Here is a 24,114-nt window from a genome sequence, read left to right on the forward strand (position 1 = left end):
GAGACACCTACTCCACTGCTGACTTTTTAAGCAAAGCTTGCACCTTATCTTACAACAGAGCAGGGGGGTGATTTAAGGGGGAATTAACTGGAAGAAACTCTTAAGTAACAGACGACATTATAGGCAAACAATATGTCATTCCAGGTGATAAAACTGGTAAGCGGCTTTAAAGGACTTGGAACAGACTGGTCTGTTGAGTCATCAAAAATCTTATTTTTGTGATATAGAAGATTGAGACCAGAACCCCCTTGTACGTGAGATTGGTATTGTCTAAATTCTGTTTGTGAAGGGTAAGAAACAGTGGCTTCTGTACTGGTCTGTACTGGTTTAAATAAGTACAGGGCCTATAATAAAGCTGTGACTGAATGGCACCCAAGACTTCAACAGTTAACCTGTCTGCAAATTCTGTAAAGTGCATCATCAATTTTTGACCTGAACAGCTCTTTTCCTTCAAAAAGTAAGTCTTCCATTCTGGCATTTGTTTCATTAGGCAAGGAAATAGGTCTCAGCCATGAGTGATGTTTCAAAGCTGTGGATGCAGCTAAATTATGTGCTACACAATCTGCAATGCGTCTGGAATAGTTAATCTGATGTTTGGACAACCTGGAGGCTTCCAGTTGTAGCATCTTTGCCATCTTATGCTTGTCTTCTAAATAAGGCCCACAAAAAAGCTGGTATCTAGCCATTATTGACTGAAATTTTAAAAACTACAATAGAGGATGAATAAATCTTCCTCCCATATGCATCAAGTTTTTTACCCTCTGTGTTCACAGGGGGAGTAAGTTGGGATCCCTGTAGTGCTTCTACCACAATGGAGTTCGAAATTAGGTGCATAAACAGAAAGAGACAAGTATCCGGTTCAATACAATAAAGATTTTCAGTCTTTCTCAGATATGTCAGAACAGAATAAAGTGGTCTCCCCCAGTAGTGTGTTGTGGGGTTTCAAGCAAGCGATCTTTTCTGTATGACTGCTGTCCTTTATACTTCACATCTGTAAGGTGGCCCCCACCAGTATGTGGAAGGGCACAGGCCTTCCATCTATGGAGTGAAAGGTGGACAAGGCCAAACATACCTTGAAGGTGGAGAGTCATATCTCAAACCTGAACTACCTCCATGTCCCCTGCTACTTTCTGGGGGACTTCGGTGCAGCTTTGGAGATAGGACTAGAATTACATACATTGCCTTGGAACCAAGTGTGACAGGTTGTCTAGAGGGACTCTCCTATTCTATAAATTATCTGATAGAGAGATTGGAGACAGAGTTAATGGAGAAGTCTGCTAGCAAGGAGATGAAATCCTCAGAACCAGGGGTACTGACTATGCAGATGGTCTGGATTTGTGCGAACTCTTGAAAGAGTGTCTCTTCTTTGAATCCAGTGGTGGTGTGTTTGGTTCCAAATGCTTTACTTTCACTTAACTTTTTAACAAGAGGCTCGGAACTGCTGCATTAGACCTTAGAAGAAGCCAAAGCTGGTTGAATCAGTTCTGATGAAGTTTTTGAAACTGAGATGGGATCTGGAGGAAACAAGGCTACTTGAGGAGGGACCAACAGAATGGGCAAAAACAGAGGAGACAGAGGCTGGGGAAAAACAATCCTGATGGGGCTAAAAAGCTTTTAGCCCTTCAAAAATATGGTTGAAAATACTAATAACAACTCAAAGTCTCTGTATCTTGGCCAGAAAATACTATAAGTCTTTATAAGACAACAAGGACTTATAAAGAATAGGTTATAAAGAGAGGGCAGAACTGCTTAATTCCTACTTAGCCTCAGTCTTCACTTGCAAGGGGAACTGTGCTCACTCTAGCAAAAAGGGAACACATGAAGAAGAGATGAAATTGCAGCCTAGGATAGACACTGAGTGGTACGTAAACACACAGCTTCTTTAAATGAAATCAAGTCCCCAGGCCAGATGAATTGCAACCCTAGAGTACTGAAGGAACTGCTGATGTAATTGCAGAGCCCCTGTCTATCATCTTTAAGAATTCTTGGAGTACAGGTGAGGTGCCAGAAGATTGGAAGCAGGCAAATGTTGTCCCCATCTTCAAAAAGGGGGAGAAAGGAGAAGCCAGGTAATTATCGACCTGTCAGCTTGACGCTCATACAGTGTCAAATCATCAAACAGTCAGTTCTTGAGCATTTAGTAAAGGTGTCTGTGATTATTAAGAGCCAGCACAGGTTCATCAAGAAAAAGTCATGTTATACTAACCCTATCTCCTTTTTCGAGTGAGCCACCACTTTGGTAGATCAGGGGAATGCTGTCAACATAGTTCATCTTGATTTCAGTAAGGCTTTTGATATCCACATGATATTCTGGTTGACAAGTTGGTAACATGTTGTTTGGATCATATTACTGTTAGATGGATTTTTAACTAGACATGGGCACGAACAGCATTACAAATGGAAAAAAACCACAAACAGACTGTTCGTCTGTTCACGAATGGGCTGTTCGTGAGGCGCCATTCCAGACAAACAGGTGGTCGTCTCAAGCCTCATTTGTTGCGTTCGTCCGCTGTTCGTGAAGCCAGACACTCAGGCACCTTCAATCAATTGCCTTGGCAATGGAGGGAGGGACTGTCTGAACTCTGTCTGCACTCCCTCTGTTGCCCTGAACACCCCAATCAAAGCCCAACATAGCTTGATGGGCAGGTCTTCCTTCCAAGTGTGGAGCTGCAAATTGGTTACAATTGGTAACAAGGGAGCAGACACCAGGGGGGAGGGAGGGAGGAGAGGGGTGTTCTCATCCCTGCAAACCTTGTTAGGCAGTTCTGACTGCCAACCACAGACCTACTGCTTTTCTTAATGAGACCTCTGGTTATAAAAGGGCACTGGGCTCCCAGTTCTGGTTTTCAGTTTCAGCAGTGGAGTGGGACAGAGTTGTTGATAGCCTTTTGGGAGAGACAGGGAGAGTGTATTGGAGCTGGGGGCGGTTTGTGTGTGGTTAGATAGGGATCTCTCTCTCCACTGGTTCTAGGGCTGCTGCCAGGCTCTGGGGCCAAGCTCTGTGGGCACCTCGGCTGAGGGCTCACATTATTATCAATATCAGTGCCTGAACTGGTCAGGCTTCTGGGTGTGCTGGGCTAGGGCTCTAGCCCCAGCCTCTGATTCCAGGGCTGCTGCCAGACTCTGGGGCAAAGCTCTGTGGGCACCTCAGCTGACAGCTGTCACGGTCAGGGCTGGGGTTCCCGCTTGGGAAGGTGCTGGGCTGAGCGGGAGGCAGAAAGCGAGAGTCCAAAATGCACCAGGGTCAAGAGCCAAGGAGTCCGTCTGTCAGGGGAGCAAGCAGAGGAGAGTCAGAAAGCTGAGCCGAGGTCTGAAAGCCGAGTCGTCAGTTGCACACAGAGACAGGCAAGAGGTAGTCAAGGGTAAGCCGAGGTCAGGACATAGGAGGTCTATCCGAGCGAGGGCAGGGTACAAGGCAGGGGTGAAGCTTCCAGGAGCCGAGCTGCTGGGCGCAAGGAGTGGTGAACGACGTTGCTCCCACCCCTTATAAGCTCAGTGTGACATAAGGGAACGAGGCTCAGGTGTTTCTCCTTCACTTGATTGCCCTGCCTCGTCTTCGGTGTCCAGCTCCGCCCATCGCTGCACTTGCAGGCAAGCACTCTTCCATTGCTCTCAAACCGCCTCTTTTGCCCGAGCCTTCCGCCTTGCCGGCTCGCAAGGCTTGGTTCTCTGAGGTGCCGGTTGCTCCTCCTCCCTGCACGCCCCCTCCTCTTGTGCTGAGAAGCCGAGGTTGCACTGAGGGGCCAGGTTGCTGGTTGCCAGACGGCTCTTCAGGGGCTGCGGACAGGTCTCCCACGGGTTCTTCCAGCTCCTTGGAGGAGGAAGGATCGTCAGTGGGTAATGCGCCCAGCCAACGCGGGTCTCTGACAACGGCTCGCATTGATTATTATTATTATTATTATCAGTGCCTGATCTGGTGATCAGGCTTCTGGGTGTGCTGGGCTAGGGCTCTAGCCCCACCCTCTGGTTCCAGGGCTGCTGCCTGGCCCTGGGGCCAAGCTCTGTGGGCACCTAGGCTGAGGGCTCACACTGATTATTATTATCAATATCAGTGCCTGATCTGGTGGTCAGGCTTCTGGGTGTGCTGGACTAGGGCTCTAGCCTCAGCCTCTGGTTCCAGTGATGCTGCCTGGCTCTGGGGCCAAGCTCTGTGGTGGGCACCTCTGCTGAGGGCTCACAGTGTTCTCTCCTTTTCTGTCCTCCTTAACTAGAAAGTTTGGTGGCACAATGAGTCTTCATGTTGTGGTGGCCACAGGTGGTTGTGGCGGGAAGTGCAAAGGTAGACCTCCTGGTTTCATGGCAAGTAGTACTGGGTGAGGCTCAGGGCCAGCAGAGAGTACTCCCGCTCCCGATTCACCTGTGGGGGCTGTGGAGGAGGCCAAAGAGGTCTTTCCGCTGGGGGGGGGATCTCTCTCAACATTTTGAGGAGGTGGTGGGTGAGGGATCCCTGGAGGAATGGTTTGTGTTTTATGAAACATCCCTCCCGTCCCCATCCCAAACTTGCAGTACACTCCACACTCCGTCGTCCGTGGCCAACAACACAGCCTGTAACCATTCATTCTCCTTCCCCTGGGACAGTTAGTGATCTATGTTTCAATGCCTCTGCATGGAGGCACTTTCGGGTCCTTCCTAATGACCCCCGTGTGGTGCAATGCCGTACCTGTGATGTTCTGGTGCGCAGGGGCAATAACCCAAAGCACCTGTTGTTAACAGTCCTGACCTGAAGAGGCACCACCTGAGCCTGTGGTCTCCATCCTCGCCCAGTGAAACATCAATGGGGGGGGGGAGAGAAAGAGGGCTACCAGCTCTTCTGACCAGGGATCATGGGAGGGTCACCAGAATCCACCCCAAGCAAGAATCCTTGCTGCTGGGTAACCCTTTGTCTTCCTCTCCTTGAAAAGTTCCACGTCACTCTTTCTACCTCTCCCTTCTCCGGATGGAACCACTCCGACCCTTCCCTACGACCTCTCCTGTCCCGCCCATCCCCGTCTTTCTGCAAAGGCAGGAAGGTGGGTGATGCTGGCAGCAGCCTCCTTTGGGCATTTGTGCAACAGCTCAGGAGCTGTTGCACACGTAGTTGAGCTGCACGGTGCCCCTATCCATTGCAACCGCTGGGCCCTCTGAGCAGGGGGGAATGGGTCCCTTGACTTCTGTCCTTTCTGCAAAGGCAGGAAAGGCTCACAGTAGTGAGAAGTGCCTGCTCAGGTTAGGTGTCTGAGTGGTGGGCAACCACTCTAGCCCCACTCAGTTCTTGGGGCTGCTTCCACTCTGACCGTTCCTAGCGACCTCTCCTGTCCTTTCTCTCCCATCCTTTCCGCGAAGGCAGGAAGGTGGTTCATGTCTGCACATTTCATCACTTACACGGTCCCCATTTCTCCTTCTACAAACCCTTTGGAGACCTCTGCTGTCCAGCCCATTCCATCCTTTCCTCGAAGGCAGGAAGGTGTCTGGTGTCTGCCGATGCCGCAGAAACTGTTATCATTAGTGCCCGTACTGCCTGCTCAGGTGAGGTGTCTTGGAGTGGTGTGGAACTGCTCTGTCCCCCCTCAGTTCTCAGGGCTGCTGGTCCCTCTTTCTACCTCTCCCTCTGGGGAACCACTCCAACCCTTCCAAACGACCTCTCCTGTCCTGCCCATCCCCTCATTTCCGCGAAGGCAGGATAGTGGGTCATGTCAGCCGCCGCTTCACAAGGGACTACCATGTTACTGCTGCCTCCTTGGTCATGAGGGACAGTTCGGCTGAGATTGCACATATAATTGTACAGTAGTGGTACAGCATGGTTGCACAGTATGGTGGCCCCCTGTCAATGGGACTGACTTGATCCCTTTGAGCCGGGGGGGAATGTGTCCCGCAACTCCCGTCCTTTCCACAAAGGCAGGAAGGTGGGCGATGGCAGCTGCTGCTGCTGCCCTGTTTCTCCCTCTCCGGAACCACTCTGACTCCTCCCAACTACCTCTCCTGTCCCATCCATCCCATCCTTTCCACTCATGCAGGAAGGTGGGTGATGTTAGCTGCCGGAACCACTCTGACTCCTCCCAACTACCTCTCCTGTCCCATCCATCCCATCCTTTCCACTCATGCAGGAAGGTGGGTGATGTTAGCTGCCGCCGCAATGTACCTCTGTGGTTCCAGGGATGAGGACTCACAACACTTGGGAGCTTTCCAGTTCCTGGTCCATACCTCTTCCTCTCAGGTACTGCCACGACCCTTCCCAACGACTTGTCCTGACCCATCCCCTCCTTTCCGCGAAGGCAGGAAGGTGGTTGATGTCAGCAGCCGCTGTTGGATCGGGGTCTACCTGTTCCTGTCAACGGGTCTTCCGGGTCCAGCTCCTTACTGCGGCCAGATCCCCTTGGCCCCCCTCTCCCTGAAGACCTCATCTTCCCTCTTTCCTCTTCTCCCTCTCAGGAACTGCCATGACCCTTCCCAATGACTTGTCCCGCCCCGTCCCCTCCTTTTCGTGGAGGCAGGAAGGTGGTTGGTGCCTTCTGCTGCCACTTCTCAGCAACAGGTCCAGCTCAGCTGCTGTTGTGCAGATGGTAGTGCAACACAGCGGCCCCTGTCCATGGCACCGGCTCTCCCCTCTGACCAGGGGGAATGGATCTGGCCATGACTCACATCCTTTCTGTGAAGGTAGGAAAGTGGTTCATGTCCACAGATGACAAGTTCGGGCACCAGGGGCAGCTCAGGAACTGTGGCACATGCAGTTGTCCTGCATGGTGGCCCCAATCAATGGCACCTGCTGTTCCTGTAGAGGAAGGGAGAATGGGTCCTGCAACACCATCCTTTCCACAAAGGCAGGATGGTGGGTCATCTAGGCAGCCTCTGCTTCGACACTGGAGGGGTGTCCAATGCTCCATGCATGTCCAGCTGGTGTGTTTTGTCTGGACTCTACACCACCATCAGCCCCAATGCCGTCAAGTACCCCATCTGGTGAACATATGTTGGTGTCTTACCCACTAGGTTGTGTATTTGTGTGTACGAGACCTCCACATACGCCAACTTGTCTTGCTGGAGGAATTTCTTAGTAGATTGTGGCTGGGTCATTTTGGTCTGCAGTGGCCAATGACATCACCCACCTTTTATACCTTCTGGAAGGTATCTTCCGGGAGGCCTGGTGGGCAGGCACATGGGGGGTGCTGCCGGCCAGTGGCCAGACCCCCCTGCCCCCTCCGGGGAGGTGGCCCTACGCCACATCTCCTAGCCCACCAGGCCCAGCGGCTGCCAACATCAACCACCTTCTGGCCTCTGCTGGGAATAAAAAAAATGGTAGGCCTGGCAGGCAGGCAAACAGGTGCCATCAGCGAGCAGCCAGATCCCCCGCCATCTCCCCTAGCCCGCCAGGCCCAACGGCTGCCAACATCACCCACTTTCCGGCATCCGCTGGGAATTTAAAAAGTTAGCAGAAAAACAAAGGCTAGGGGAAAGACTGTAGAAAGCAGCCTAAGAGAGGGTCTCCCCAAATAAAAATATTATATCAAGTAATGTCCACTTACTACTAAATCAAGCTTCCTGCAACATATATCAATCACTGCCACTTACAAAAGGAGTATTTATCAACAATACTGAACACTTTACAAAATCCAAACAGTCATCCATAAATAAGTCAATACTGAACTACTTGTAGAAAGTACATTCAAATCAATACATTACAATGCCTCTATTTCTATATCCACATGAAGTCCATCAAATGTCCTAAACTCCAAAAGATGTTCCAACCTACTAATTAACATTCTAAGTAGTGGGAGATAGGCATTCCTCCAAGTGGGGATGAAGGAATGAAAGTGTTGTTGTGCTGTGAAAATCCGCGTCGTCTTCCACTACTTAGAACGTTCATTAGTAGGTTGGAACATCTTTTGGAGATGTATATCTTCCTAATGGAAATGAAAGAAAATGATGGGGTGGAGAAATGTAAAAGACTATGGATACGGAATTTAGGTAATGATATTGATCAAGTACAGTAGAATAAGATATGGAAAGTAAATGTTAAAATAACTAAATCTGCTGTGTTTAAAGAGAATTTATATAAGATGTTCCATAGATGGTACCTAACGCCAGTTAGACTGGCTAAAATGTTTAAAAATATGTCAAATAAGTGGTGAAAATGTAAAGAAGGTATACGGACATTTTTCCACAGGTGGTGGTCCTGCGAAGAAGTGCACAGATATTGGATAATGGTACATAAGTTATTACAAAATATCTTACAGATAAAAACAGTGTTTCATACCTGTAACTGTTGTTCATCTAGGTCTTCCGTGCAGGCACACATGGGACTGCGCATGCGCAAGCCTGCCGACTTCGGAGATTTTTACAGCTCAAAGCCACTAGGGGCGCCCCTGCCTCCTAGCGCGCATGCGTGGCTGTCTTTTCCCGCCGAAAAACGGCTCCTAAGAGGCAGGGTGCCCCCGACGTACCCTCAGATCCTCTTTCGCCGCCGACTACAAGGTAAGTACCAAGAGAATTAGCGGGGAAGGAGGGAGGGTATGTGTGCCTGCACGGAAGACCTAGATGAACACCAGTTACAGGTATGAAACACTGTTTTTCATCTGCAGTCTTCCTGTGCAGTCCCACATGGGAGATTATATAGCTAAATACCTGGGTGGAGGTATAAATGTTTTGTCACAGGAAGATTGATTGTAGGACCGCCGTGCCCACTATCGTTTCCTTCCTGTCCAGCACATCTAGGGCATAGTGCTTGACGAAAGTGTCCGCAGACGCCCAGGTCGCCGCCTTGCAGATATCTTGTAGAGGGACACCTCTCAGGAGCGCTGCTGAAGCTGCTTGCGACCTAGTGGAGTGAGCATGTATCTCCAACGGACAAGGTAAGTTCGCATATTTGTAACTTAACAAAATAGCTTGCACTACCCACTGAGCCACAGTCTGAGGATTGGTTCCCATCCCCTTTTTTGGGCTCGCAAAGCAAATAAACAGGTGAGAATCTTTCCTAAAGGGCTTAACCCTATCCAGATAAAACAAGAGAGCCCTACGAACATCCAATGTATGAAGGGATCTCTCAGCATCTGAAGAATGATCTTTGAAAAATACAGGTAAAGAAATTTCTTGCGACAAATGAAATTTGGACACAACTTTGGGTAAAAATTCTACCTTTGTCCTGAGGACCACTTTATCAGGGTGGATACTCAAGTAGGGGGGATCACACGACAGAGCCGCCAATTCACCTACCCTTCTGGCAGATGTGATGGCAATCAAAAATGCCACCTTAAAAGAAAGGAAATTCAAGGGGCAGGTAGCTAAGGGTTCAAAAGGTTTAGACATAAGTTTGGTCAACACTAGGGGAAGAGACCATTGAGGTACCAACACTCTTACTGGTGGGAATAAATTGTTCAGCCCTTTCAAAAACAATCTGGATGTGTGATGAGAAAACACCGTCTTCCAATCCACTGGGGAGTGGAAAGCAGAGATTGCAGCTAAATAAACCTTAATAGAGGAGTTTGACAACCGATTGTTTTAATCCCCATAAAAAATCCAGAACTTCGGGGAGGGGGGAAGTCAATGGGTCTACCCCCCTGCCCTCACAACATTCTGAAAATTTATTCCATTTCAAGGAATACGACTGGCATGAGGATAAGCGATGTGCATTCTGAAGCACATGCATTACTCCCGCAGAGAAGGCCCGTCCTGCAGAATCAACCACGCCGTCAGTCTGAGTGTATGCACTCTGTGATGGAACAGCCCCCGAAAGGACAGCAGATCTGGTTGTTCCGGGAACTGGTATATCCGACAGTGGAGTCTCAGAAGAGCATGGAACCACGGTTGTCTCGGCCAGTAAGGGGTTACCAGAATGGCTGATGTTTTGTCCATCTGAATCTTGGAGAGTACCCTGGCTAAGAGGGGAAACGGGGGAAACATGTAATGAAGACGACCGGACCAGGTTAACTGAAATACGTCCCCAAGTGACTCGAGGCCGACACCTCCTCTCGAGCAGTAGTTGGGAATCTTGTGGTTTTCCTCTGTGGTGAAAAGGTCTAAGTCTGGGGTCCCCCATTCTGAAAAGACAGGATTTAAATACTTATCGTGAAGTGACCATTCATGGGTATTGCCCCCCAACCTGCTAAGGTGGTCAGCTGTTACATTATCAACACCCGGTATATGCACCACCACTAGCCAGACCGCATGATCAATAGCCCACTCCCAGATCTTCACCGTCTCCTCGCATAGGGCTGGAGACAATGTACCCCCTCGTTTGTTCAAATAAAACATTGTGGTGGTGTTATCCGTAAGAATTTGGACTGTCTTATTCTGTACTAGATCAGAAAAAGAAAGCAAGGCGTAATAGACCACTCGTAACTCAAGGAGGTTAATGTGTTCTGTGCACTCTGACTCCTCCCACATTCCGTGAGCATACAAGCCCTCACAATGGGCATCCCAACCCGGGGTAGACGCATCTGTAGTAACCAAAACATTTGGCTGTCTACAACCAAAACCAATCCCCCAAAGAGGTTGGAATCCTGTAACCACCAATCAAGGGATAGGATGACCCTGCGAGGGATGCTCAATTTCTTCCTCTGAGAATCTTTTTCAGGGAAAAAGGCCCTAGAAAACCAAAGTTGTAAAGGTCTCATCCGAAGCCTTGCTAGGGTGATCACAGCCGTGGTGGCAGCCATATAACCCAGAAGAACCTGAATAAGCTTCGCTGGTTGGAACCTGCATCTCTGAAATTTTTTAACAAGAGCCTTAATCGTGCAGGCCCTATCTGAAGGCAAGAATCCCATATTTAGGGACCCATCGATAACGGCCCCAATGAACTGAATCACTTTAGAGGGAACCAGTTGAGATTTCTTTTGATTCACGAATAACCCCAATTTCAAACAAGTATCCAAGGTAATAGACACCTGGTTAGTGACATCCTCCTCTGAATGGCCAACAATCAACCAGTCATCAAGATAGGGGAAGATGCAGCACCCCTGAGTCCTAAGGAAGGCAATCACTACTGCCACACACTTGGTAAATACCCTAGGGGCAGTGGATAACCCAAATGGGAGAACACGGTACTGAAAAATCCTGTTACCATAGGTAAAACGTAGAAATTTCCTATGTTCAGGAAAAATGGAAACGTGGAAATATGCGTCTTTAAGATCTAAAACCCCAAACCAAGAGTATAAGGGTAATAAATTTAAGACTGTCTGCAAGGTAGTCATCTTGAACTTTTGGGTCTTTATAAACTTATTTAACCCTCTGAGATCCAAGATGGGGCGTAAACCTCCATCCTTCTTGTCTACCACAAAAAGGTTCGAGTAGAAACCAAGGGGGAAATCAGAAGGAGTCACCTCTTCAATAGCCCCTTTATTTAGCAAGGCTGATAACTCAGACACTACCCCAGATTAAGGTGTATGAGAGGAAAAAACAGGGAGCCGGAGACCAGGCTACTGAACAAACTCAATTTTATAACCAACGTTAACCAACTGTAACACCCAAACATCTGAAGTGATAGCATTCCACTCTGAAAAGAAAAGAGAGAGCCTGTCCCCAAAATAGGGATCAGGTCCCTGTAATTGTCAGAACTGTTTTTGGGAATGTCCCGGTTCCTTGGACTGGTGTTGGTTATTTCCCTGTCTACTCTTGTTGCCCTGCCTTCTCCTCTGGAAGATAGAGACTGTGGGCCTTGGTAGCGGTGTTGAGATTGAAGCCCATACCCATAGTAAGTAAGGGTGATAGCGCTGCTGACGATTCTTAGTAAAGGGTCTATACTGAGCGCGATTAGGTTGATGCTGATGTAGAACGCCATAGGATCGAGCTGTCAATCTGTCTTTCTGTATCTTATGAAGATACTCATCCGTTCTATCAGAGAACAGGTTCTGTCCCTCGAAGGGAAGGTCTTCTACTTTGGCTCTCATATCTAAAGGTAGAGCAGTGGTTCTTAACCAAGTGAACCTACGAAGCACAAGTGCAGATAGAAGTGCTCTGGCAGATGAATCAGCCATGTTTCTACTAACAGTAATATGGTGGCGGGACAAATGCACAGCCTCTTCCTGGATGTCTTGAAGGAAGACTCTTTGGTCCTCAGGAAGCTGGGGGACAAACATTGCTACTTTTGTCCATAGCAACAACTGGTAAGCGGCCATCATCGCTGCATAGTTAGCAATTTTAATACCAAATGCTGTTGAGGCATAGACTTTCCTTGCTAAAGAGTCAATCTTTCTACTATCTTTGTCCGCCGGAACCAAAAGGGATCCTTGCTTGGGTTTCGATTGCATGTCCTCCATGACAAGAGAGGAGGGAGGCAGATGAAGGGATAAGAATTGACATTGTTCATCTTTGACTCTATAGAGATTTGCAATCTTCTTATTTGTAGCAGGAAGAGAGGCAGGTTTCAGGTTTAAACCTGACAGGAGCTCCACAAATCCTTCAATCATAGGGAAGGCAATTGTTGGAAGTCGATCCGGAGTACATATGCTTCAAAATCTTATCTTTGGATCATGGTTCCGAAGAAGCCACCTCAATCTCTAGTGCCTTTGCCATTCTTTGGAGAAGCTCATTGTAAGCGCGAAAATCTTCCGTCGGGGAGGCTTCCTCCGAAGGGCTAATAACTCTCTCCGGTGAATCCAAGGGAGGAGAATAATAAGACCTCTCAAAGGGAGCATAACCATCAGGCTCGGTATCAGAGAAAACAGGGGTCCGTCTGGATCCCCCTGGGGAAAAAGTGCGCATCGAAGGCGAGCGATATCGTCTCCTGGAACCATGGTCGGAACCATAAGATCTCTCTTCATAGTAGCGGTGTCCAGCAGAGTACGGGCTGTATCTGTCTGAACGGCGCGATCTTGGTCGACCCCTATCCGTTCGAGAGGAGCGCGAGGACCACGAATCTCGAGAGGGTGAACGAGGTACACCAGATGGAGTCTGGGTTTTTTCTATCATAATTACATCTGATTCCCGGGACCTCTCAGACGCCGGGGTTCTCTTCGGGGAGGTTGCATCTCCTGAACCTCGATGCTGTAGCAGCCGGTTCCGACTCAGATGCATCTCGTTGGGGAGTGATGACACACTCGAGTAACTGTTTGTCCGACTTCGAAGAACGGTGCTTCTTCTTTTTATTCTTCTTCTCCAAACTCGATCCTGAGGGATCTGATGGTCTCGGATCCGAAGATCTTTGTCAGTCCGATAGCGAATTACTCCGAGGGGTTTTCGGCTCCGAATGAGGCACGGAAGCCTCCCTCCTAGGTCGATCTCCTGACCTGGAGCCCGACAGTTCCGACGCGGGCCTCGACCTCGAGATCAGATCCGATGAGGTGGTAGCAATCGGATCCGGGGAGCCACGCACCAAAGTGACTGGGGTCGGTGGTCTCGGGTCGGAACGAGCGGGAGACTGGCGGGAATGCGGTGATTTCTCCGCAGATCTTAAAGTCGGAGTGGTGGATTTTCCTGGCGTGGGAGATTTGCCCGGTGCAGATGGATCTGTTACCGCCATTGCGCGCCACCATAGATAGGCCTGAAGTCTACCCGACCTTTCTGCCCTGGCCTTCAGCATGAAGGTTCGGCAGTACTTACAAGTTTGCGGATTGTGTGTCTTGCCCAAACAGTATAGGCATTGAGAATGACCATCCGATTTGGTCATTTTCCAATCACACGTCGAACAACGCTTGAATAGAGCTTTCTCAGACATCTTCCAGAAACACGACGAACACTAGTCCGAAGAGCAGAGCTAGCAAGAACCTCTCAAGTTGGCGGCAAAAGAGGAACTGAGGGTACATTGGGGGCGCCCCGCTTCTTAGAAGCCATTTTTCAGCGGGAAAAGACGGCCACGCATGCGCGCTAGGAGGCAGGGGCACCCCCTAGTGGCTTTGAGCTGTAAAAATCTCCGAAGTCGGCAGGCCTGTGCGTGCGCAGTCCCATGTAGGACTGCACAGGAAGACCGCAGATGAACAATTCCTTTGAAACCAGAAATTTTTCTACTAAACTGTATGTCAGATATAAAGAGAGCAAGAACACTTAGTAATTCATATAGTAACTGCGGCTAGAATCTTATTAGCAACCTATTGGAAACAACAAAGAATCCCCCAGCAAGAAGAATTAATAACAAAGGTAACGGAGATGGTGGAAATGGATAAATTAACATTGTTAATGAACGGGCAAATGGAAGAAGAATTCTCTGTACCATGGGATCCCTTCTACAAATGGATGACAAATAACTACAGTCGGTAAACATAAATATGATACTAAGATTAATTGTATATGATACTAAGATTAACTGTATAATGACATCATAGAACTCACAATTGATGTAATAAGATGGAATATAAGAGATAAAGAAATAGATAATAGATATCGACAAGTAAAATGATAACTGTCTCATGTTTGTATATATATGTGTTGGAAAACAATATTTTTTTTAAAAATGATAATATCTTACCTCTTTGCTAATATCTAAGTTGTAATGTTGAGGTTCTAGGTCTGCTTCTGTCGCTGACACAGAATCAACTTTTAACCAGTTATTTTCCTCTTTTTCTCCTGGGTGTACTGCCCTTTCCAGCAGCTGTAAGTCAAATTCTTGTTCCCGCTTCCACTAATGATAAATAGGAAACAGTTAAAGTTTGTCCACTTTGCTCAATAAAACATGCACAAATTCTCACTATTACATTAAATATTGACTTGGTGAAATGGGAAACTAGAACTTACCATAACATTTCCTTCTGGATGTTCACTTGATGGCTGTCCTTGATGGGGTACTCATTCTCTCCAGCCAGCAGAGGCAATCTAATCTTAGCTTTAAAAGGTTCTAATAACTGGGGTTAGAGACTCACCTTTCATGTTAGGAACTACCATATACGTTTCAAATTTAGCAATCCTGATGAGTAAACAAACCCCTAAATCATGATATTACTTTTTAAAAAGTATGTCTTGAGAAAGAGTATAGTTAATTGTTGGCTTCAGAGGATGAGTATCCCATACAGGCTCACCATCTAGGGAAAAGAATCCATTGTTACTCTGTTAAGCCATTTGCACAAGTTAAGATCCAAAGCAATGTTTTCTGGAAACATCTTTTTAGTAATGTATTTAATTTGCAAATGTGGTCCAAACATTTAATGATCTAGAAAGCTATCCATTATAATCTAAATAATATATTCACTATATTATATGCAAGGTCCCTAAATTTTTACAAGCACTGGACACATATTCTTAAGGCATTTTACATTTTAAAAGAACTGTTGAAAACTAAGAGCATTAAATATTCCAGTCAATCAACACAGACAACTTTTTTTGATTTATTGAATGAATGCAGTTATTCTTATTTATTTACTTCATTTATACTCCATTTTTCTCCCCAATAGAAAAATGTCTTAAATGTCTTTCATTTTCCACTCCTCCATTTTATTCTTACAATAACCCTGTGAGATAGATGAGGCTGAGTATGTGTGATGGGCCCAAGTTCACATAGCCTTTCACGGCAGAATGGGGATTTGAACTTGAGTTTCCCAGATTCTAGTCCATCACTCTAACCACTATACTACACTGGCTCTTAGTTCAAAAGGATATCATTAATTAAAATGAAATCCAAATATTTACCACAAGAACACATGGAAAAGTCTGAAATGTACAAAACTATATTCAACATAATAATAATTTTATATATGGTACACCTTGTAAAATCATCCTAAAACTAAGATAAGTAAGATTAATCTTACTCTTCACAAAACAAAGATGCATCTTTACACAGTAACTTCTCTTACACAGTAAGAGGAGGATTGGATGGAACATTATGTTATTTGGAACTTGAATTTGACAGTAATACACATATTTCTTTTGCTGCTGACGATACAGCTGAAATCGATACACACTCATACACCACACTCCAGAAGATCATATACTGACATTGCTTTCTGGATTGCAGCCTGCATAAACGTAATTAGAACATATATATTCTTACTCAATGACATGAATATTTTAGGGTCACAAAATGGCATTCAATGTGCTGAAGACCTGAAATATTTCTATAATTGGTAGCACTGAACTAGTAAGGAGTCCTAAGGACTAATTGGTTTGCTTTCCCCTAGTTCTATTAATCCCATGAAAATCTGCCTTCAGATAATTAATTTAAAAGAACAAATGTGTATTATTACATTGTATTTGCAATAACAACTAGATGACTTTCAACATTTTGGCTCAATATAATACTTTAAAAATTCTATTCATGCACAAGCTCTTTATTTTCACTCAAAATGTATAAAACAGTTGTATTTGCTTAAATATGAAAATGTTGCTTATTTTAAAGGCAGCAGTTGAAACTGGAAGACTTCAAAAAAAGTTTTGAAGCTGGAAGGCACAATCTTTTACACAACTGAAGTGTGCACAATAATCAGACATCTACTCAATATTCAAACCAGGCCTGATTGCCAGAACATGTATTACACAGACACAATATTAATTCTAAATTAATTCAATGCTGTAAGAAAAACATGAAATCATTATTAAAAACCATGTTTATTGGCAATGATATGTAGTCTTTTACATTAAAATTAAATGACAAATTCAGGTATTCTGCTTAATATTTTAATGTCATACTACATTTAAAAAGTGATCTTTTAAAAAAACATCAGTGCATTGTATTAAAAGTAGATTTACATATACAACGTAGGCAATGTTAAAACTGCACACCAATTACATATCTCATTGTCTACCATTTTGGCTGTTAAATGATCATAATTCTGTCAATTGTGCTATCGAATGTTACTGAACTTTTTTTGTACACTGAAGCCCTTTAGATGCATGAGGAAGAGACCTCCAGGAAACATTTTTTTCAGGGCTGTACTGTGCCATTTTTTACAGTAAGGAAACAGATCAATATGGCACACAAATATATAAAATTATGTGTTTAAATTTTTTAAAAGTTATTAAATGTTTACATTAGAAATAAGTATGTATGCAAGAGCCATATAACCTTTAAAAATCAGGTTTGAATTCTTCTACTTAAAAAAACATAACTGTGACCGAGATTTACAGCTCTAGTGGATAGCTTGGCAAAAGATTAATCTGAATATGCCAGAATCCCTTAAGAGACTAAATGTATTTAGTAAAATAATGAAAAGTAACTGAACTGAAAATTAGTGCTACAAAACAACTGTTTAAAATGTGAAACAAAAAAGGTTAAAGTGCAAACAAAACAAAACAAAAACAAACAACCCTTACCCAGTAGAAATTTAACACAAAGCTACTAAAATGCAATTAAGCCTGGCAGAAACTGAGTAGTCTAGTTAGAAATTGTTTTAAATAATTAGAAAATTTTAAAACAAACAAAGAAGCCATTATGTATGATGAGTAAAAATTCTAAAAGCAAGAGACCTTGTGCAATGAATTAAGCAGGTGATGAATATTATATAATTCTAGTATGCCAAAAGGATAAGGCAAAAAGAAAATTAATGTTGCAGTGGTTGTGCAAATCCTTCAGAATTATAACATAACAATCCTAAACAATCCTATGGTACCTTAAAGATTAACATATTTGTCGTTGCATAAACCTTTGCTGGCTGCAATTCCTTTTATCAAATGCATGAAGTGTTGCCTGTGTGGGCAGTAAAATATATCCTATGACATACCTACTGCTCTCTCTTGCATAGCTTGACTTTCTAGCTCACCTTGTAACAAAAACAAAAATATTCTCTGTACTCAAAGTATATATACACCTACTAATTTAGGTAATCATTCCATGCATTTGAGGAAGTAAGCTTTGCCCTTCAAAAGTTTATGCTTGTGGTTCTTTCTCTTTCTCTGTGTGCAACAGACTAACAAGGATTCTCCACTCTGAATTTTTTCTCAGTACAACTGCCATATATAGTACACACCTGTGGATATTTTCAGAAGTGATACTTAATTTGTTCTTTGCATTTCCCATGTCTGTAATGGAAATTTTAAACTGACATGCTTCTTCAGTATTAAAGTGGCTGTAAAGTGGTCATATGCTTTCTGCTTTGTATTAACATTATTTGTAAGGGACAGAATATACATGAGGAAGTATTCTGAATATCACTTGTGAAAGTACACAACAGGTGATCAAGTTCTACATTTCAATAGGCCTTAAGTATGTTCAATCTTCTACTGGATTGATATACATCAATTAACAGAAATTAATCCCACTGGAATCATCTGAGATTATTTCCAGGTAACCATGCTCAGGAGAGCAGCCTAATACCTGATCCTATACAAATTGGCTGTGATCAAAAGAAGAGATATGCACATGATAAAAACTGCATGTGCAGCATGAGATTTGCTAAAATTCTCTGTCAAAGAAATCGACTGTTGCTAACAAGGTAAATCACTTTTCATTTAAAATCAAAACAAAAAATTATTCTCTTTATCAATGAAAACTTCTGTGGCAGAACTGACAAGTGAATCACTGTCTCTGCTCTCTATGTGCATATCACTTATTTGGATCATGGCTACTACTTAGAAGGTTCTAATCATTTCAAGTATCAGTGGAGGACTTGGAGGTTGATTTGTTTTGGGTAGTTGCTCAAAACCAGTTACCACTGAGTTGTGTTTAGAGGTGGGCACGATCCAAAAGAAAATACCGATCAAGCTGATTGTGGGTCGGTGCCAGCGATGATCCCGAATTAACAATCCACACCAATCATCTCCCGTTTCCGATCCGTGGATTGTGGATTGTGGAGGCCAAAGCGGAGGGGCGCCCCGCTGTTCCCAGCAATACAGGAACGGTGGCTGATGCCAGCGGCATATGTGTTTGTGTTTGGCTGTCTGTGTTTGGCTGTCAGAGCTGCCTATCAGGGTTTGCAGGGATGAGATTGGAGTGCCCATGGCTACAGAACACCCCCTTCCCCCTCCCTCCCTTGGGTATCTTCTCCTAGCTGGTGACTGCTTTGCTGCTCCGTGGTTGGAAGGAAGCCCTGCTGATCAAGGCAAGTTGGGCTTCCATTCAGGTTTCCAGGGCGACAGAAGGAGGGCAAACACAGCTCAGGCATTCCCCTGGCTCCATTGCCAGGGGAATAGATTGCTGGCGCCTGAGTGTCTGGCTTCCCAATCCGAGCACGATCGCCCTGATCCAGCCCCCCTCCCGTCCGCTGGATCGTTGGCTGTGCCCGAGCATGATCCGCTGGGTCCCGATCGCGTGATCGCCATTATCATGGGGGGTTTTTCGATTGTAATGTGGATCGTGCCCATCTCTAGTTGTGTTTAAATTATTACAATTTTTAGCTTCTAAAATAATTTATTTCCCACTAACAATGCAGAGCCTTCCTAGAATATTCTATGCATTTTAACATAATTTATTAAAGGGGAACTAGCAGCTGTATAAACATCTATTTGCTTAATAGTTAATATAAAATTTGTCAAGTTCATTTTTTTAAAAAAAATCTTATTTGATAGAACCATGGGTATTTATTAAACTTGCAATATAGATTTTTTTTTAAAAAATAACCTAATAACACCTAATAACATTCTAAGGGACTCATTATTTTATGGTGCAGTCAGGAAAATGTACAAACTTACTGTTTTCATAGCATTATTTGAATCAATTGGAAAAAAGCCAAGACCAATCCAATATCCATCTTTGAATGCTTTCCAAGAAATTCTTTTCTCACTCCACTTTCCTTCTGCCAACTTATTTCTGCACCTGCTACATTAAGCTGTAACTATTTTTTTTTAGTAAAAAGCTATTTTCTGTTATTCACATGGCGGAACTATAGTATAACTATATTATACAAGTATCATGCTCTCTCAAATAAAAGTGCTTACTGGAGAAGCTACAGATCATATTTTTAGTCTAGTCCTTTTAAGGCATATCTAACATACTGAGCCTATGTCTGCAGAAACAGGCCGGATGAATGGACGCGATGAGACAGATTGTCTTTCTCCTTGACTAAGAGTTCTCTTGCGTTCACGAACTAATGCCTTTTGGTGTCGCTTCATTCTTTCTAGTTGTTCCTCAGCACTCATTTTGCCTCTTTGGTAGTCTCCAGAGTATAACCGTTCCAAGGCACTCTTTGGTCTCTCCTGTTAAAAGTAACAAATAAAGCATATATCATAATTAATAGCTTTAAAGATGGAGGGATGCAAGCCAATGCATGCCATACTGAGTTCCCTGGAGAAACAATAAAATGTAAGCAACAGACATGAGAACTGCAAACTGAAATCTAAAATTAGTATTCCAACAAAGCTGTTGCCTATCCTTCATTCTCTTTTCTCACTGCAAGCTGATCCAGAAGAAACTGTTAGCTTCTTTGTTCTATGTTGCTGAGTAGTTTTCAACACTACTGAAATATCAACACTGGACTTAGTTTCTAAGGAGGAGGAATATCATCTGCAAGAATGGACTGTGGCCTCCTATTCTTCAACAAACATGCTCTGAATGATTAACAAGCACCACATTTTAAGAGGGAGAAATCCCAAGTCTCTGGAGTGCTAGAACTAATAATTGCAATTGCAATAATAGTTGCAACATAAGCCCTAACCTAAAAAGTCACACGATCCAATAGCCCAATTTAGGTTCAAACCTATTATTAATTTCTTCCTTAATCATTTTAGAGACCAATCATATTTTTAGGGTATAAGCTTGTAACAGTCAAAGCTCCCTTCTTCAGATACAAGGAGAAATGGAGACCCCTGAGCCTTTATATTTCATTCAAGAAGCAGGTGGGATGAAGCAAAGAAATGAGTCAGGATGTAAATGTACACTATCGCTTGATTAGAGCAGAAATCAACATCTATAGTGAGACTGTAGTGGTCTCTAAGGTGTCACTGGAATCAAATCTTGCTGTTCTACTGCAAACCAACCTTCCTGAAACTTGATCACTTTGAAACTCTTTTCTTTTTCAAATGGAATCACTAGGAATGTTTTGAGGAAGGAAATGATTTGGGGCAAGAGGTTTCTTATAAAAACTGCACTTATATACCACTCTTCTAGACAGATTAGTGTCCCACTCAGAGCAGTGAACAAGGTCAGTGTTATTATTATCCCCACAATACAGCTTGGGAACTGCAGCTGACAGGAGCAGCTTACCCAAGGCCATCTGCTAAGGTCATGGCAGTAGTGAGATCTGAACCAACAGAGAACTGATCCGCAGCCCAACCATGTAACCACTATGCTACTGCAGCTCCTAAACTCTTCATTTCCCTGCAATAAGTCATCCATCAAAACCTCAAAATTCCTCCTGCTCTTGGGAAGCAATTCAAAAGGAAAAACAGGAATGGTTAAATAACGTCTCTTCCTAAACTGTTCTCTTTAAAAAACAGCTCCAGAGCCAACATCATTTGCTTACAGGAAACTCATATCAGGAAAAAGGAACATCAAGTATTTGGATTACAAAATTTTGGGGGGGAAATTTGTCTCTTCAGATAATAAAAAGAAAAATTGGGTGGTATTGTATCTAAAATCAGCATTGAAACCAGAACTTGTAATATCTGACAACCATGGTAGGTTTGTGGGGGTGGAGGTGACATTAAATGGGAGCAAAACTTTGGTAGTGGGAATCTATGCATCAAATGAGGAAAAGGGGAGGTTCTACAAATATCTTTGGGAAAAATTGGTGGATCTGTCCTATGAAAACTGCTGTTTGATGGGGGATTGGAATGGTGTAGTTTCTCTACAAATAGATAGATGTTCTGAGAAAAGCATAAAAGATACTCAAGGCAAATTACCAAAGGTTTGTTTTGATGATTGATAATATGGGTTTGGTGAATGTTTGGAGACAAAAAAATGGGGACTCAAGAGAATATACATTCTACTCTAAGAGACGTAAAACTTTGTCATGTATAGATATGGTCTGGATATCAAAAAATTTGGTGATCAAAACTGGTAATATAGAGATATTGCCAAAGACTTTTTCTGACCATAATTCTGTAAGTGATAGATCCAAATCCAATACATTTAAGTGGCAATTAAATGAATCTTTACTACAGAAAAAGGCAATTGTAGAGGATTGTAAAAAAAATGCTGAAAGAATTTTTTGAATTTGAATAAGGGTACGGATTTAAGAAGGGACGCAAGTAAAGCATTTATAAGAGGCCATTTTATACATCATAATGTGGAATTGAAGGGAAAAAAGCAGGAAAAAATGCAAGGTATTCTGCAAGGAATTTTAAAAAAGAAGAATTTAAAAAGGTGCTGTGGAATTGTGCTGTCGAGGTGCAACAAGAGATAAAATGCTTACAGCAACAGCTATCAATGTTAACAATACGTAGAAAAACCTGTACTTTGCTAAGCAGAGAAACTTCGAATTTGCTAATAAACTGGGAAGCTGGTTGGCATATAGACTGAGAAGAGAGAGAGAGAAATGATTTTAAAATTGCAAGATGGGAATACTATGCTAGCAGAGAATGGGGCAGTTCAAAAGACTTTTAAAAAGTATTATTCAAATATATACAGAAGGCAGGATATTTCTTCAAAGAAACTGAATGATTTAACAAAACAGAAACTACCCAAAATTACGGAGGAACAATAGGTGATGAACTGCCCAATAACGATTCAAGAACTGGTGGAAGCAATTAAAAAGAAGAAAACTGGGAAGCCACCAGATGGACTATCAGGCTGATATTATAAATGCTTGGAAGAGGAGATTTTAGTACCTTTGCAAAATACAATGAATTTGATTTTGTTGAGAGGAAAGATACCAAAGACTTGGAAAGTTGCTAACATTACATTGATACCCAAAGAAGGGCAAGATTTGACACTAGCAAAAAATTATAAACCTATATCGTTGTTGAATAATGACTACAAACTATTTACCATGATATCAGCAGAAAGAAGTATGTTCTCAAACACTTTATTCATGAAGATCAAAGTGGTTTTATGCCCAAAAGACAGTTGAAAGATAGTCAGAATTGTATTAGATATAGTGGATTATTTCAATAAACACAATGAATAACAAGCCGCTCTAATTTTCTTGGATACGGAGAAGGCCTTTGACAATTTGAACTGGATTTTTCTGTTCCAAGTTTTCAAAAAGATTAATTTTAGGGAGAATTTTATAAAATGGGTGAAATTAATTTACACAGACTGCTAAAATTATTGTTAATGAAGAATTAACTAAACTATATGAGATACAACAAGGAACACGTCAAAGATGCCCATTGTCACTGCTTCTTTTTATTTTGGTGTTGGAGGTTTTGAATAGAGACATACAGGAGGAAAGGATTAGAGGTGTGAAAATTAAGAAAGAGTCATATAAACTAAGAACCTTGAAAGTTGATTTCGTTTTAATCTTGGAAGATCCACTAGAGGGAATTGAAACATTGATGAAGTTGACAGAATTTGGTAGTCTAGCAGATTTCAAAATAAATGAACAGGAAACAAAATGTTAACGAAAAATATGGATACTAAAAGCCAGGAAGAACTTATAATAACAGGGAAGGGAAAAAACAAGAGTTAAATATAAAATTTTACAAGATGCAAAGGAAAGAGGTGGCTTAGGTCTGCTGGACTTGAAGTTGTATTTTGTTGCCTCACGTCTAATGTGGATGAAGGAATGGATGCTTCTGAGAAATGACAAGTTTGTGACTCTGGAAGATTATGACCTGAGATGTGGATGGCATGCTTATTTGTGGTATGATAAAGTAAAGGTCAACATAGACTTTAAAAATCACTATATTAGGAGAGCCATCTTGAGAATAAATATAAACTGAGATCATCACAGAAGACATCACTTTGGATCTCAGCGCAGGAAGTTTTTTTATAGAGGTGAAAAGACAACTAAACACAGATGGTTGACGTATGAAGAATTATTAGAGTTCTCACAAGGAGACTATACATTGAAGACAAGGGAAGATATAATAGCTAAAGATTATAAATGTCAATGGTTCTTCTATGTACAATTGCTAGAAAGGTTTAAATCAGATAGAAAACTATGGGGCTTTGACTACGATAAGACAGAATTTGAAAAAGAGCTTTGTACAAATGATGAACATGTTATTTCCAAAATGTACAAACTTTTGTTGAAATTTGAAACTGAAGAAGAATGTGTGAAAGACTGTATGGTAAAATGGACCAAAATTTTGGGGTATAATATACAAATGGACCAGTGGGAAAATTTGGGGGTAAAGGGGCTTAAATTCACTTTGAGTACCATACTAAAAGAACATTTTTACAAAATGATGTATCGGTGGTATATGTCTCCTGATAAATTAGCAAAAATGAGTAAAGGTATGTCAAAC

The 24,114-nt window shown here is 43.2% G+C and overlaps 1 protein-coding gene across 1 annotated transcript in view; it reads right to left on the reverse strand.

Annotated features, from left to right (window-relative positions):
• The window catches only part of PLEKHA7 (pleckstrin homology domain containing A7), a 302,716-nt gene that overhangs the window by 16,830 nt on the left and 261,772 nt on the right, over positions 1–24,114 (reverse strand). The window contains exons 23-24 of the mRNA XM_054970740.1: positions 19,759–19,959; positions 14,369–14,521 (exon numbers count right to left, since the gene is read on the reverse strand). Of these exons, the coding sequence (XP_054826715.1) occupies positions 14,369–14,521; positions 19,759–19,959 (354 nt within the window). The remainder of the gene's footprint in view (positions 1–14,368; positions 14,522–19,758; positions 19,960–24,114) is intronic.

Source organism: Eublepharis macularius, chromosome 2 (genome assembly GCF_028583425.1).
Source record: "Eublepharis macularius isolate TG4126 chromosome 2, MPM_Emac_v1.0, whole genome shotgun sequence".
NCBI classification, from domain to species: Eukaryota; Metazoa; Chordata; class Lepidosauria; order Squamata; family Eublepharidae; genus Eublepharis; species Eublepharis macularius.